Source organism: Chionomys nivalis, chromosome 12 (genome assembly GCF_950005125.1).
Source record: "Chionomys nivalis chromosome 12, mChiNiv1.1, whole genome shotgun sequence".
NCBI classification, from domain to species: domain Eukaryota; kingdom Metazoa; phylum Chordata; class Mammalia; order Rodentia; family Cricetidae; genus Chionomys; species Chionomys nivalis.
In genome coordinates this window covers 58188871-58205034 of record NC_080097.1, presented here as the reverse complement: position 1 = coordinate 58205034, position 16164 = coordinate 58188871, and the positions used below count along the sequence as shown (strand labels likewise).

General features: G+C 41.0%; 1 protein-coding gene across 2 annotated transcripts; it reads left to right on the top strand.

The window, feature by feature from the left end:
- The first annotated feature begins 733 nt into the window (after positions 1 to 733).
- LOC130885149 (ankyrin repeat domain-containing protein 7-like) lies at positions 734 to 15214 on the top strand. 2 transcript variants are annotated; one of them, XM_057786572.1, is made up of 5 exons: positions 734 to 824; positions 9283 to 9400; positions 10135 to 10308; positions 11652 to 11758; positions 14741 to 15214. In XM_057786572.1, exons 1-5 carry the CDS (start codon positions 793 to 795, stop codon positions 14835 to 14837), a joined length of 528 nt encoding a protein of 175 aa, XP_057642555.1. In that variant the 5' UTR covers positions 734 to 792; the 3' UTR covers positions 14838 to 15214. The 2 variants fall into 2 exon arrangements, with proteins under 2 accessions (XP_057642555.1, XP_057642554.1); XM_057786571.1 differs by lacking the exon at positions 734 to 824 and adding an exon at positions 5008 to 5261.
- Positions 15215 to 16164: the final 950 nt, after the last annotated feature.

Here is a 16164-nt window from a genome sequence, read left to right as displayed (position 1 = left end):
GTACTTTTTTTGGAGGAAAATAACAAAACCCAGCTATCGCTCCTTACTCTAAAACTCTATTTACCATAAGAAACAGATGATGTGGGATTCTGCTCTGTATGCTGTGAATATGTTTTATTGTCATTGATTAAAAAGGAAGCTGATTAACAACTTTACCTAACAGAGTAAAGTTGCCAGGTGACAACTCCAAACAGAGATATAATGAGAAAGTAGGCAGAGTCAAGAAGAAGCCATGTAGCTACCAGAGGAGAAAGATGCTCCGAACTTTACTGATAAATCATGAGCCTTGTGGTTAAATATAAAATAATAGAAATGGTTAATTTAACATACACTTAAGCTATCAGACAAACAGTATTGCAAATAATGCAGTTTCTGTGTGATTATTTGGAGTCTGGGTGGCAAGGAAATAAACAATCAGCCTCCGCCAACAGACAGATCTCCTTCCATCGTCTCATCCCATTTACCCAGGGCGTGAGGAAGGGCAGGGCCAAGATATCTGTGGGTGCGTGTGTATATTTGTTTATCAAACTATGGTGCATGCACGTGTATGTACGTGTGTGTGTGTGTGTGTGTGTGAAAGAGAGAGAGAGAGAGAGAGAGAGAGAGAGAGAGAGAGACTTAGTTCTCCTACCCATGGTCAGCATGATGTCTGGGGTTCTGTATCCAGTCCTAAAACAGACACTGTGGCCTATGAATAAAGTGACCCATCGTTATCAATTAAGTTGTCCAATTATTCATCCTCACCTCTCACCAACTGCCCCATCTACTCCTTTCTCTGTAGCTTCCCACCAGATGTGTGCTTTCTCACCTCTGGCTGTTTGCAGGTACTGCCTCTGTCTTTCTGGATTGTCTTCACTGTTCTCCACCTTAGAGCCATTAGTGCTGGCCCAAGTCTGACACATAAGCCTTCTGTGTGCTCCAGTAGTTCCCTGTACACATACATAGAATATAACCAGTGTGGACACGCTGTCCATCTGATTTGGGAGGTTATATCGTATGGTTGCTGAATAGTGGATCTTGTCATGAGTCCACTGCTTGTCCTAGTACATGGCTGTTGACTAGATAACAGTGGGGAACTATCCAGCATTTAGCTAGATGGTGACAAAGTCTGGGTGCAAACATAAGCATATTACATTCTTCTCGTTTTGTAATGTAAGGGTACTTACATAATTTTATTCTCAACTATGAGTGGTGCTCTCAATCTGCCCTACTGGCTTATGCTAACCTATTTCTAAAGCCTTTCTGTCTAGGTTCTGCTCGAGTACATCCTTGTTCCTTGTAAGCTCCTCCTTCAGGATCAGTATGCTGACATTCACAATCTATGTCAGGAGGAATGAAAAGCATAGAAATTTTAAAGAAAAGTATTTTCTGAATGATGAAAAAAAATTAGTGAAGTGTTTGCATATTTAATAGTTTCTATTAAAATACACTAATTAGAAATCAATCATTTAAAACTCTTTATGGCATCCGTAGCTTTTTGGTGGATTTTTAAGGTGGCAACCAGTCCTTCTGCCCAAGTGCTACCCCCTTAAATATTATTCTTATCAATAAATATTTTGGTAGGGAGAAAAAACAGTTGATTAACAATTTACCTGCATTTTTCTCCTCCAGTATTATATAGGCATGGAATTCCTGAGTGCAGTCATTGTGTCCTCTCCTGAAGACCCAGTTTCCAGCAATTCTTCCCCAACTCTGACTTTTACACCCTTTCTTGCTCCCTCTTCTACAGTAACACCTGAGCCTTGGGTGCTGCTGTGGTGGTTAATTTTTGCCAGTTTGACACAAACCTAGACATAATGTGGGATGAAGGAGGAAAATTCTCCATCACATTTTCCTGTAGGCAAGTCATTGGAGACATTTTTATGATTAATGATTGATGTAGGAAGGTCCAGCTTACTGTGGGTAGCAGTAATCTGTACAGATGGTCCTCATTCACAAAAGAAAACAGTCTGAGAAAGCCATAGGGAACAGGCCAATAAGCAGTGATCCTCCTTGCTACCCCCTCTCGTGTGTGTGTGTGTGTGTGTGTGTGTGAAAGACAAGGTAGATATGTGGAGGTCAGAGGACACCATCTTGGAGTTGGTTTAATTCTCCTATCATGGATTCCAGGAATGGAATTCAGGTTATCAGGCTTGTATGGAATATGGTTTTAGGTGCTGAGCCATTTCAATGGCCCTTTTCCCATGTTTTCTTTCCATTAAAAAATAAAAACAGAAGTGTTTCTTATATTTCTCTCCTTCCCTAAATAAGCAAATGCTTGTAAAATGCTAGCTAGTAAGGAAAACATAGGGCTGTGCATGCAGCTTGGGGGTAGTGTGAGCTTGCCTCATACATGGGTCCAGAAGAAATCATTGTATATCCCCTGCTCTTTGAATTATTGTTATGTGTTGTATATAACCATATATAGGCCTATAGGGAATTTTCTTCAGAATTTAAGATTTCTTATAACTCAACACTAGAATGACAGCCCAGTGACACAGAGAGCAATAAATGGATCTGAAGAGAAATTTTGTTAGTATTCAGGCACATCCTCACACAACACCTCACACCATCTGCCTGGCTGTATAGCAAATGGTATCCTGTCCCTTTAAGTGACCCTCTGCTCACTCTCAGTCTCTCTAGTGCTCTCCCTCCCTTCCCCCTCTCTCTTTTTCTCTTTTTCCCTCACTGAGGCAAGCAGGTCTCAGCCTCTTTTCCTTCTCCCTCCTCCCTCTCTCTCTCTTTCTCTTTCTCTCTGTCCCTTCCTCCCATCCCTTCCTCCCCACTACACCTCCCCTTTTAATAAAACTTTGCACTCAATCTTCATCTACATGGCATATTTGTCTGTCCCTAACCAGCCGCGGGTTGAACCTCTCCCTCATACCATGGGACCTGGAAAGATTTCCAAATGTCCCACTGCCACACTGGAAGATGTTCAACATCATCAGCTGTCAAGTGTTACAAATCAAATTTCAATGAGATGATACTTGATACCATTAAGATGGTGAAAATATAAAAGATAAGTCAGTCCTGGTTTCACAGCTCTGGAATCCCAGCACTTGGTAGAGGAGTGTGTGTGTGTGTGTGTGTGTGTGTGTGTGTGTGTGTGTGGTGTCTATCACATATGAATTTGAAGCTGGACAGCAAAATATGGTCTAAATATTGAAAAGTACATGTTGCATGCTGAGGATATGAGTCTCAGGGAAAGCACTTGTCTAGCATGCACAGGTGCTGGGACACATGTGAGAGTGTAAACACACCAGAGAACAGGAACCTGCTGCTGCATTACTGCTGGAATGTAGATTAAAATGGTGCAGCCACCAGCACCTGAGCATTTATATAAGAAAAAAGGGAGAAACCCCAATTACCTACTGCTTGATGAGTAGGTAAACAAAGGGTGGTGTGTTAATAGAGTGGTCTAGTTTCTAGTCATGGAAAGGGGTAGAGAAAGGATACATCCCATAACATGAATAAATATCACAAACATTACTTTCATTTGAAAGTAGCCAAAGGACTGAAGAATGGGGCACTTCTTTATTAGATGATTTGATTTCTCTTTAATACCCAGAATGAGACACTTGAAACAGAAAGTTAGATTGATAACTAATAGGTGGTAGGGGTCTGGAGAAATGAAGAGTAACTACTAATGAATAAAGAGTTTTTTTCTCGAATGAGAAAATTATTTTAAAAGTAAATAGAATGATGGTTGCATAATTTTAAGAACATAGTAAAAAAATACCTACTGGGTTATATACTTTAAAAGAGTGAACTTACTACATAAATGTATTACTTCTCAATATCTACAGATCACATTTCATGTCTATGTATGTTTTGTCTGCATATATGTATGTTCACTGTGTGCATGCCTGGTGCCTGCAAAGAGACAAGAGGGTGTTGGATCCCCTAGATATAAATATCTGTGAGCTTCCTTCCATTTGGGTGTGGTTGTAGGTTGAAGGGTTTGTGCTGAGAGGTATTGAGGACTACTTTTCTCCTCCAGGGGCATGTAGAGTACCTTCCAGGACAGTGATCTGTGGTTAGTAGGTGAATAATGTAGTTAGACACCAGCTCAACTTCTCCATATTCAGTGACAGAAGTGTTACCTCCAGAAACAAGACCTTAACATCAGCTTGTGTGAGCAACCAAGAGACTTGGCAATAGCCTGTGCTATTTGATGGTTTCCATGGGTACCTTTGGTGAATGACTCAAAAGGCTGTAACCTGTTCTTGGCACTGGAGGTTTAATTTGGTGGCACAAGATATCTAGTTGAAGTCTTCTCTCCCTGTTGTTTTTTATCTCCCTGTGAGTTCCTTTCACATATGTATAGGAAGATTCTAGGATAATCAATGTCCATATAGTTTTTCAAAGGACCTTTAGTATTGATTGTCCCTCTCCATTTTCCTTCCTTTACCTTTCTGTCCCATCCCCTTTTCATTAAACCATCCAATTCTAGTTTTCCTTAATAGCTACATAACACTATAAACTTTTTCCTTTCCTTGAGAGATACTCTCCTCCCTCCTGGTCCCTTACTAGGTTCCATACCTCTGTGGGTATTCAGATTGAAGTTCCCATATCAGAACCATAACATCCTTAAAACAGAAAACATACAATATTTGTCTACATGTACTGAGCACTGTATGTTTTGTCGCTGGAGTCTGATATGGGCATGCACAGAACACACACTTGGTGCACAGCTGCTGAGTACCATTGTGAGGTCATAGCGCATCACTATGCCCCTAGAACTGTGTTGCTAAGAGTGAAGCAGAATTCAGCTCACACTGAACCAAGGATCTGTCCAAGCAGGACGCTTATTTGGTTCAGTGGGGAGTTTTAACCAGATTTTGAACGTTTGTTTACTGTTGGGTTTGGGAGGGTGCGGGTGGTTAAAGGGGAAGGCAGGGAGGGGCAGTAGGGCCAGTAGGGCCAGGAGGGCTGGGAGGGCCGGGAGGTCCCAGAGGGTGGAAGGGGGGCGTGGTTGTCAGGAGGGCCAGGAGGGCCAGGAGGGCCTGTGGAGCCTTGAGCCTCAAAATGCAGGAGGATATGGAATATGATGCCCTAACCATTCGGGCCCCTCAGCGGTCTCGCTGGTATACCCGCCTGTGGCCAGCATGCCTGGGTCATGGGTGCTTGGGTCCAAGACAGCAGCGATTTCCCTTGTACCTTATTGGGTACGATCCTGTGGGGCGGTTCCAAAGGGCGGCCAGTGTGGGTGATGTGGCTTTGGTAGAAAGATTGATCAATGCCAGTGAACACCATGTCAACGAATGCGACAGGAGGGGCAGGTAATGGGGCCTGAGGAGGGGCGAGGGGCAGGAGGGGCAGAAACTGTTGGGGACAGTCAGGGTCTACCAGGGAGAAACATACCTTCCAGATCTGCAGCCTGCGGGGGTGGGGGTGGGGGGCAGATGTCATGCTTAAGGCTCTTCTTTCATGGAGATCTCTGGGTGTGTACCTGCTTTAGGCTCCTAGGCACCTGAAACCTGCACACCTTGGAAGGCCATCTCCGAGGCTTTCTTTAAGAGAAGCAAAACAAAGAACTTCAGTTAGTTTACAAATCCCTTTACATTGTCTCTTTTAGAGCACTTTATTGAGGGCTTTAAAGGAATTTCTCTAAGAAAACCACATACATCTTTTTATGTGTACACTTATAATTTTTTAGGTTTCAGTGTTTTGGCTGCATGTATTTTCAGTGTACCACACAAGCATAGGAAGAGGGTGTTGGATCTCCTGGAACTGGAGTCATGGACAGTTGTGATCTGCTGTGTGGGTGCTAGGAATCAAACCCAGGTCCTCTGCAGGAAAAACTAGAGCTTGTAAATGTCAAGCCATCTCTCCAGCCCTTTAATGTATATGTTTTTAGTGCTGTTATATGCAACACAGAAAATTGTATCATAAGATAAATTTTCACATAAAAAGCCAACTCAAAGCCAAAAAACCCCACAAAGAATTAACAAGAAATCTTATGTCTGTTTCATGCTTGCTGAGGTATTTCATAAGGAAATTTTCAACTTGAACTATAACTCTGTCCCCCGGCCCCTTATATACATGTTGTGTGTGTTTTGGTACATACATGAAGGCTAACGGTTGACATTCTCTTTGAAAATTTCTTTTCATGTCATTAAAAAAATCATATGTGTGTGTGCACCTGTGCCTCACACATGCCAAGTAAGTGTGTGAAGGTCAGAAGAGAACTATCGACAGCTGTGTTCTGCTGTGTTTTGGATTCTGGGGATTGAACATAGGCCATTGGCTCTGCCAGTAGGTGCCCTCACCTGATGAACCACCCTGTGGTTCCTCCACCTCAGCTTTTTAGACAGATTCTCTCACCCAAATCCCCGCTGTGTTTGACTGATTGTCTTGGCGTATACTGATTGACCTAGACTTGCTGGCAAGATAGATTTGGGGATCCTCCTGTATCCACATCTCCAGCACCAGTTTCTCAAGGTGCTGGGGGTTCTGAAGTTGGGGTCTCAGGCTTGCAGGGTGAGTGGTTTTCCAACTGAGTTGTAACAATCACTGCAGCCCTCTTTCCTAGTCCTTGTTTCCTGTTTCTTGCTAGATTATAGGCAGGAAACAATGACCCTCAACAGTAGATTCTCCATAGCTCACATGCTTCTTGATCATGTCTATGGTTGTGAGGTTATTTAGTCTATAGTTATTCAGTCTTCCAAATGACAGCTTCATACAAATATTAGAACAGTAAATTATTGTTTCAAAGTATTTTTGCTTAATAAGTGTATTCTTTTTTTTATTGAAAAAAAAATTTTCCGCTTCCTCCCTGCCTCCCATTTCCCTCCCCCTCCTCCCGCCCCTCTCCCCCTCCCCCCACTTCTCTTCTCCTCCCTCTCTAGTCCCAGGAGCAGTCAGGGTTCCCTGCCCTGTGGAAAGTCCAAGGTCCTCCCCCCTCCATCCAGATCTAGGAAGGTGAACATCCAAACTGTCTAGGCTCCCACAAAGCCAGAACCTGAAGTAGTATCAAAACCCAGTGCCCTTGTCCTTGGCCTCTCGTCAGCTCTCATTGTCCGCCATGTTCAGAGAGTCCGGTTTTATCCCATGCTTTTTCAGTCACAGTCCAGCTGGCCTTGGTGAGCTCCCAATAGATCGGCCCCACTATCTCAGTGGGTGGGTGCACCCCTCGTGGTCCTGACTTCGTTGTACATGTTCTCCCTCCTTCTGCTCCTCATTAGGACCTTGGGAGCTCAGTCCGGTGCTCCAGTGTGGGTCTCTGTATCTATCTCCATCCATCACTAGATGAAGGTTCTATGGTGATATGCAAGATATTCATCAGTATGGCTATAGGATAGGTTCATTTCAGGTTCCCTATCCTCAGGTGCCCAAGGAACTAACTGGGGACATTGCCCTGGGCATCTGGTAGCCACTCCAAGTTCAAGTCTCTTGCCAACCCTTAGGTGGCTCCCTTAACTAAGGTATGAGTTTCCCTGCTCCCCTATCCAACCTTCCTATATCCCCAATCATCCCGTTTCCCCAAGTTCCCCTCATCCTCTCCTTCACACTTTTCTCTCTCCATCTCCCCTTACCCACATCCCACCCCACCCCACCCCCAAGATTCCAATTTTTTGCCTGGCAATATTGTCTATTTCCCATAGCCAGGAGGATAACTATATGTTTTTCCTTGGGTTTGCCCTCTTGTTTAGCTTCTTTAGGACCACAAATTATAGACTCTGGCCCCCTATCCATGGCTAGAAACCAATTATGAGTGAGTACATCCCATGATCTCTCTTTGGGTCTGGGTTACCTCACTCAGGATAGTATTTTCCATTTTCATCCATTTGCATGCAAAATTCGAGAAGTCATTGTTTTTTACCGCAGAGTAGTACTCTAATGTGTATATATTCCACACTTTCTTCATCCATTCAAGTGTATTCTTTTAAAACATTGAATTTTCCAGCTGTATTTATCCATTCTGCCAATCTACTTATTCCCTGCACGTAACTTAGATATCTACTGTACAGCATACAAATCTACTAGCTCTCAAGACCCTCTCATTCTTAAGATATTACATTTCTCTGTCCAGTCAGCTTTCCTGACGTTCTATAAATTTAAATATTGAAAACAATGAATGATGCTCAGTTGAATCCCTAGTAATTTTTGTCTTTAAACTTTTTGAAAATCAAAGCAAGGGATCTATGATACCCATGGGTTATCTCCTTCTGTATAGATTTACTAAGTTTTGGTGCTAATTCATGGAGGTATAAGGCAAAGAGCCATTTGCTACCACCCGGTGTCTATATTAACATGGACATTCTGTCTATTGACTGAGGACTATGTTGTTGGCAAATATAGAAACATTAATTCTGGGCATTGAGATATGAAAAAAAATTAAAGTATTGATGACTGAAATTTTAGGTTTTTCTTTGTTGTTATTGCTATTCTAAATATGTTTACATTTCATAGTCTTAAGAGCTGAAATTTACATAGATACATGTGACCTTTAGAAGTGTCATGGGCCTGTGGATTGTGTCATATTTCATTGGATGTAAGGCACAATGGACTGCATGGTGACCTTTTATTTTGTATGGTAGCAAAGTAAAAAACATTGCCAATTATAGTCATAAAATATCATGAATTATAAGTGGCAGACATCAGCGATGCTAAAGTGTGAAATAAAGAGTAAGGTGGGTGCAGTGGAACTGCCTGCATTCTTACCTACTGGGAGGATTACCTAGTTCAAGGCCAGCTTAGGGAATATAGTTTTAAAATATTGTAAAGATACTTGAGTAAAAACTTTCACATCTGCAGTAGGTATAATTCTGCTATTTCTCTTCATTGAAATATTGTGTTTGTTACCATTAGGAACAAATTGTAATTGAATCCAGCAAACACTGAGCTGTCAGGTGCTGGGAGCATTTGTACGTGCTCTTGAAGATGTGAGTTGAAGCATCACAGCAGCACTGTGTAAGAGAGCTGCAGTGTTGAATCCCCATTCTACAGATGGAGAGATTGATTTGTGGAGCTCATAGGAAGTCTGTGTTGTAACTAGAAACACTCAGTGATTAGAGTAGGATTCAGATCCAATCTGAGTTCAATCTACAGGGCATTCTCCTGTTATCCAGAGAGGCTGCTCTGAGGAAGGATGAAGCTTGTGATAGAGCACTCGCCTTGAATGGGACAGCCATGCACTATATGCCTAGCACAGAAAGTGAACACCTGAGTAGAGAAATAAGTAAATAAGAAAATTTCCCTTTCTTCTCTTACATCAGAAGGAAATGCACATTGGTGTCTACTTGAGTGTGCCTTTACATAATAATCTGTAATTTCCTAAAATGTCCTCTCAATTTGTAGGAGTGCACTGCACTACGCCTCTGCCCATAATCATCCTAATGTAGTGACATTGCTATCGTCCAACGACTGTACCGATATTAATATGAAGGATGATGAAGGCTGCACACCCTTAATTAAGGTAGCTATCGCAAAACACTTTTGGTATAAAGTGGATTAGAAATCATCCTTGTTTGGTTTTTGTTGCTGTGATGAAACACTGGCCAAAACCATCTCAGGAAAGGAAAGGTTTATTTGGCTTACAATTCCACATCACAGTCCGTCATGAAGGGAAACCAGGTCAGGAGTTCAATCAGGACCTGAGGGAGGAAATGAAACAGAGGTCATGGGGGAATGATGCTTTTCCGTGGCTTTTTCCAAGGCTTGCTCAGATATCTTATACTACACAGGACAACCTTCCCAGTCATGCCACCACCCCTAGGAAGCTGTGCCCTCCCATATCAACCTCAATTAAGAAAGTACTATACAGGCTTCCCAGAGTCCAGTCTGGTGGAGGCAATTCTTCAAGTGAGATTCTTTCTTTCCAGGTGTCTTCAACCTGTGTCAAGTTATCAAAACAAGCAAATGAACAAGCAACCTCCCCCACTACAAAAATGGCCAAACAGTGCTGGTGAAATGCTTTAATATCTAGGTGTGCTGGCACACCTATGAAACTCTACCACTTGGAAAACTTTGGTGGGGAGGTTATGAATTTAGGAAAGTCTGGTTACTTGAGGACCTTGTCTCAAAAAGAGAGGGATAATATGCATGACCTAAACAATTGGTCTGATCCAAGGGTAACTATTCAATGGAATTGTTGGAATGCTTATTCAAGTTCTTGATTTCAGTGTCTCTCTCTTTATCCAATACCCACAGGCCACCCAACGGGACAACATAGAGTGCATCTCTATACTACTCATGCACGGTGCTGATCCCCACATTATAGATGCCAATGGCGATGCTGCCCTCCACCACGCCATTTGCAGAGGGAACATAACAGTTGTCAGCAAACTGCTGGAGTATAATGTAGATATTGACACCGAAACAGAGGTAAGAATCATTCAACTTCATTCACAATGTACTTCCAGCAATGACACTCAGATCACTTTCCACCTTCTGAAGCTCAAGCAGTCTCACTGAATCTGTTCAGAGTAAAGCATTTTTTCCAAATCTGTTTTTCATAGTTTGTAGGTAACTTAAAGGAACTCTGCACAGCACATTTTGTTTCAGACTTGGGCTTTACTTTAAAATTCAACAAGTAAAGGACTTGGGCCCACACATACTTCACATACACACAAACAATAGAAAAATAATTTAAAGATAAATGTCTGTAGAAAAAACAGAAATCTGTTGCAATTAAGAAGTTACTGATGTGACTTGTCCCTCAGAGATGAGGCTAGAGTGGGAAGGTCACAGGCACACAGGTAAATGTGGAAAATTGATCATTGAAGAAAACATGCTGAGAAGACATTTTTACTTAACTTTTTCAGATTTTATATGTACATAACAAAGGGGCCAAAATGTGACTCTATCTTAGACAAGGAGCAACTCCATTGTAATCAATGACCTAAGCCTGAATCCAGGACGTTCCCCAGTCAAGTTTAGCCAATTGGCTAAACAGTTCCAAACCTGGCCTTATAAGGCCAGGAGACCAGAGTTGCAGGATCTGGCCGCTACTGACTATATGTGACAGAAAAATCCCACAATGGATGAAACTGTTACTTATTCTGTCCAATCAACATGCCCCTCGTGTAACTGCTCCCTGAATGCCCAATTATTGAAAAAATATTTAAAGGATTAAAAAGATAGAATTCCCCACATCCACTTTAAAAGGGCCTGTATGTCTTTGTCCGTGGTCCTCATTATCACTTTATATGGGTGATGGACTGTTGCATGCGGGCTGTTTCTGAAGAATAAGCACTCTTTGTTTTTACATACCATTTGAGTCTGAGGTCTTCCTCCAGCATCTTTTGGACCACTACAACAGGAAACGATGTTTGGTTTGGGAGAAAATTTTTAGGTTAGGGAAAATAGTTTTGAAAAACAGGTTGAGAAACTGCTCCAGAGATGCCACTTGAGTTCACTCATTCAACAGAGGCATACCAAATCTATCTCTACGTTTTAGGATTGGGGCAATGGAGGCACATCTCCATGGAGCTAAGAAACTTGGAACTAGCAAGCGTTTGTGGGAAGTTCTGGAAATAGTGGTGTTCACAGGCATTGTTGGACAGGGAAAGATGTTTCAAAGGAAAGGGAAGCCCTGTGTGTGTGAATCTGCAGCAAGGGCTGAAGGAAAATCTATCCTTTTGTGACTCATTTTGTTTTCAAAATCTGTGATACATTTTTCATCTGAGAAGCATGTCAATTTATAAAATGAAATTTTTCCTTTCCAGTATGGGTTGACACCCTATAAACTCGCTTTATTTGAAAATCAACTTAAAATGGCGGAGTTTTTAATTGAGAACGGTGCAGATGCACCTTCGGAGCTTACACCAAATAGGTACCGTTTCTTTCTTACAATCTTAGTGCTGTTCTTGAGGGTGTCATTGCTTAAGTAATGAACATTAAAATGCTAGAGGGAAAATGGCTTCAACTCATAAGCATATATTGAGTAAGACTAGCTCACAGCGAGTGTGAGCTGGAAAAGAGACTGTTCCAACATAAACAAAGGAACAGTGTGTGCCAGGGCTCAGCTTCCCATTTAAAAACAAGTTATCATTTCTAATCTGATTTGATTGGCAATTTTCTACTTGTTCAGGCAACTTCACATTAATGTTGTTTACTTTGAAAAGTGTCAACTTTATTATCAACACTGAAATGTATAATTTTATCATTTTTAGCCTGTTCCTTATATATTTTCTTCTTATATATGTTCAACTTAAATATTTTTTTTCAAATCATGTTGTCTCTTTGATCACTCACTCTGCTTTAAGTGAATTTGAATAAGCAAATAGTTTAGGGTGTCCATTAATTAGATGATATTACCAGATGCTATTGTTTTTCCCCTGTCCTGTCTGAAATATCTTGACACTGTGTTAGTCAGATATGAATCTGTACACCCAAACTCCTGAAACAGTTAATCTGGATAGGGACACTTGTCCAAAATGAGTACAAAGAACTAAGACTCCATTGAGAAAATGCCTCCATGAGATCTGGTTGTAAGGCATTTTCTTAATTAGTGATTGATGGGTAAGGGCCCAACACATCATGGGAGGCGCTGTTCCAGGGCTCATGGCCCTGAGTTCTATAAGAAAGCAGAATGAGCAAGCCAGTAAGCAACTCCCATCCATGACCTCTGTAAGCTCCTGCCTCCAGCTTCCTTCCCTGTTTGAGTTCCTGACCTGTCTTCCTTTAATGATGGACTATGATGTAGACATATAAGCCAAATGAATCCTTTGGTCCCCAGGTTCATTTTGATCATGGTGTTCTATCACAGAAATAGCAGCTCTAAATAGGACACTTGATATTTAAGACGATTTCAGCATTAAAAATCAAATGATTACCTTTTTTGTTCATACATGCAAGTTTAAAGTCAGATGAATTAAAAAGTAAAGCCTGTGTGTTGTGTATTTTTTATTGAAAATACACTTTGTACATACCATATATTCTAACATGGTTTAGCATCCCTCATCTTCATGTACTTGTTTTTGTGTCAGAGGACACGCATGCACTGATATTCCCAACGAAGACACAGTACAACACTGTGTGATGGCTTTGCCTTCCATCTTATTTGAGGCATTTTTTCTATTTTTATTTGGCACTTATCCACTTACTCCAGGTAAGCAGGCTGGGAAGCCTCTTTGGAATCTTACTACCTCCACTTCCTTTGTACTATAAAAGTGTCAGACTTTTTGTTGACAGTGTCAGACTTTTTGTTAAATTCCAGGTATTCAAATTCTGGGCTACTATGACCATTATGTTTACCCACTGAGCCATCTATCTGGCTCTGAAACCCTCAATTTTAAAAAGAAGACTTTGAGTCTAAATTAAAGAGGTGGCTATAAGTGTATTGCTATTAATTATGGAACTAAGGCTTCTGAGTACAGAGCACTTTCAATTAAACCTCTAATCCAGCTAGAGGGCCTGTGTTTCCCTCTAAGAAGAGACATTTGAGGTCATTTATTCTTCCTTTAATACACGATAGACAGAAATTTGTAGCTGGTACTTTTGAAGCAAATAAAGTGTGCTTGTGACTTTGACATGGAATAGCACAGTTTTAGGAATTCATGACTAGGAACATGTCTCAGAAATAAAGTACTTATCACACAAACCCAAGATTTCAGAGTTCAACTCCTCAGCACATAGAAAGGGCCTCGTGTGCTGTGTGCATCTTTATCTCAGGGAACCTTGAGGGACTTGGGAGATGGAGACAGGAGACTGTCTGGAAAGTTATACTTTAGATAGTCTTGCTTTTTACAGCTGTTAACAAGAAACTCTGCCTCAAAACTAAGTTAGGAGGCAAGGACTGACAGTCAAGGATGTCCTCTGACCTAAAAAACATGCACTAGGATCAACAGACACAAATGCATACACAGATGTGAACAGGAACACATATCAAATATGAAGATGAAAAAGTAAATTTAGATTGTTGATCTAATAAGATTGGGGATCATTATCTGCTCAAAAGACATTGGAAATAGTGGTCAATGTTGAAGGTTTTCTTAGTTTTCTGGAGATCACTTCAGTAGCAGTGCTATTTTGGACAAGGTTCACACCGCAGGTGAAAAGTCCCCATGACAAGTTCCAAGACCGTGATGACAGCCAAAGCAGAAACTAGGAAAATAAAGCTGCTGGTCCAGAGTATCCTGGCAATAGGCCCTGAAGTGCAGCATTCTTAGCTCCGACCTGGGAAGAATATAACTGACAAAGGAGTGTTGCTTTCCTTGAGTTTTGAAGCTGGTCGTGAGTTACAGAGACTCAGGATTACACAAAAAGGCTTATGAACAAAGAAACAGCCAGGCAGTGGTTTCAGCATTCACACATGAAAGAACTGTTAAAACAATTTGAAGGTACCACAACTGTCATGGTTTCTGAGCACTGCTATCATTCGTGTGTGCGTGCGAGAGAGAGAGAGAAAGAGAGAGAGAGAGAGAGAGAGAGAGAGAGAGAGAGCGCTAATCAAGAGCTAAATTTTCTCTGTTTCTTCTTATGAGGGAAGGTGGGAAGGACAGCAGTCATTAATCATCACCAACTGTTGAAGAATTAGTTTAGAGTTCTTAGGCTGGGTCTTGATGCCCATGCCTTTAATCCCAGAACTTGGAAAACAGGAGGCACAGAGATCTCTTTCATTTCAAGACCAACATGATGCATATAGTGGGTTTAAGGTCAGCTGGACTGCATAATGAAATCCTGTTTCAAGAAATTATTTGTAAATATCTAATGTAAGATATATTAGGGACTCAAAAATAAAGAATTTAGAAAACATGCTAAGTGTTTTTCTATGAATAATTAAATGATGATCACTTTTAAACATATGTCACAGTGGAGGAGCAGCTGCAGTAGAATCAGAACAATCAATGAAAAAGTATGCCATCTTCAACCAAGGTAAGAACGACTCCAACTGCTCCTACCTTCCCTAAAGAAAATAAGGAAGAGCGAAGATTTTAGATCCCCAAAAAGGAGTTAAGGAAATCCAGTATAAATGCAGTTCTGTGGTTTTCAAATATTCTGAAAAGTCAGAATTAATTAAGAAATTATTTCAAAGAACTTTCAACTGTGAAGATTATTGTCAAAACATTGCTTATTTTATATTAATGCTGATATCTGTACTCCCTTTGAATAAAGGAGAAATCAACTTTACGCACACATATCCTCCATAGTCCCATTGCAGCAAATAGGATTATTAGAAATGCATATTCTCCTTGAGTTTTATGACAAGAGCCTTGTATTTTGTACTGCATAACAATACACAGGTAGGTATCACTAGAATGTAATTATGTCACAAACCAACCTCAGTAATCAATAACTTTCATTAAATAATTTCCTACCTTATGATATAATTAAAATCTTCTGACCTCTTTAATGTGTGTGCAATTTCTCAATTTGTACAGTTTTGTCCTACTGTATAATTGTTTTCTTTAGAAATCTCCTATTTTAGGATGAAAGCTTCGTTCTGTAATGAATTTATGAAGACTTATCAATCCTGACATGTTTTCTTTTTCCCTTCCTTCCTTCCTTCCTTCCTTCCTTCCTTCTCTTCATTCCTTCCTTCCTTCCTTCCTTCCTTCCTTCCTTCCTTCCTTCCTTCTCTTCATTCCTTCTTTTTTGTTTTGGTTTGATTTTCTCAAGTGCTAGACATTGAGCACAAGGCTTTGGGAGCATTCTAGGCAAGCACCCTACCCATTATCCCTAACTTCAGTACTTTTCTCTTTAGTTTTTCTTATAGAACATGGTAAGGGTGAATATCATTTCCATGCTGCAAAACATGATTCAGGAATAAATATTGGAACAAAAAGCAGAGTGTAGAAAACGACATCATTCTGTATTTCAAAGAATTGTCTGCTTCTCCACTGAGTCTGGAGAGACTTTGTGGCAGTGGCAGGAACACCACGTAGTGTTTACTTCCAGCAACTGTCACCACAGTGTCTTTTATACCTAAGTTGCCAGTGGCAACCACTCTAGGTAGTGAATCCAAAACCCTCCTCCCTCAAGAGGTAAGATGAAGAGAGTCAATATTATTGTAATGGAGACAGCGTTGTGTCACTTTATTATGAAGTTTGCTGTTCATGGCATTTGTGGTGGTGAGAACTGACTGAGGCCTCCTGCATAATAAGCATAGGCTTTCCTACTGAGCCGCAATCCCAGTCCAGTAGTTGGTTTCTCAAATGAACTTCCTGAGTTGTGGGGAATGCTATGAAAGCACATTAAGTTTCTCTGACTTTAATCAAGACAAAAAATAAATGAAGG

Excerpts from the sequence above, each read along its gene's own strand:
- LOC130885149 (XM_057786571.1), top strand. The coding sequence starts at position 5,008 with ATGCAGGAGGATATGGAATATGATGCCCTAACCATTCGGGCCCCTCAG. Across the intron at positions 5,262-9,282 it reads GAATGCGACAGGAGGGGCAG|GAGTGCACTGCACTACGCCT; the intron begins GTAATGGGGCCT and ends CTCAATTTGTAG. Across the intron at positions 11,759-14,740 it reads TCGGAGCTTACACCAAATAG|TGGAGGAGCAGCTGCAGTAG; the intron begins GTACCGTTTCTT and ends CATATGTCACAG.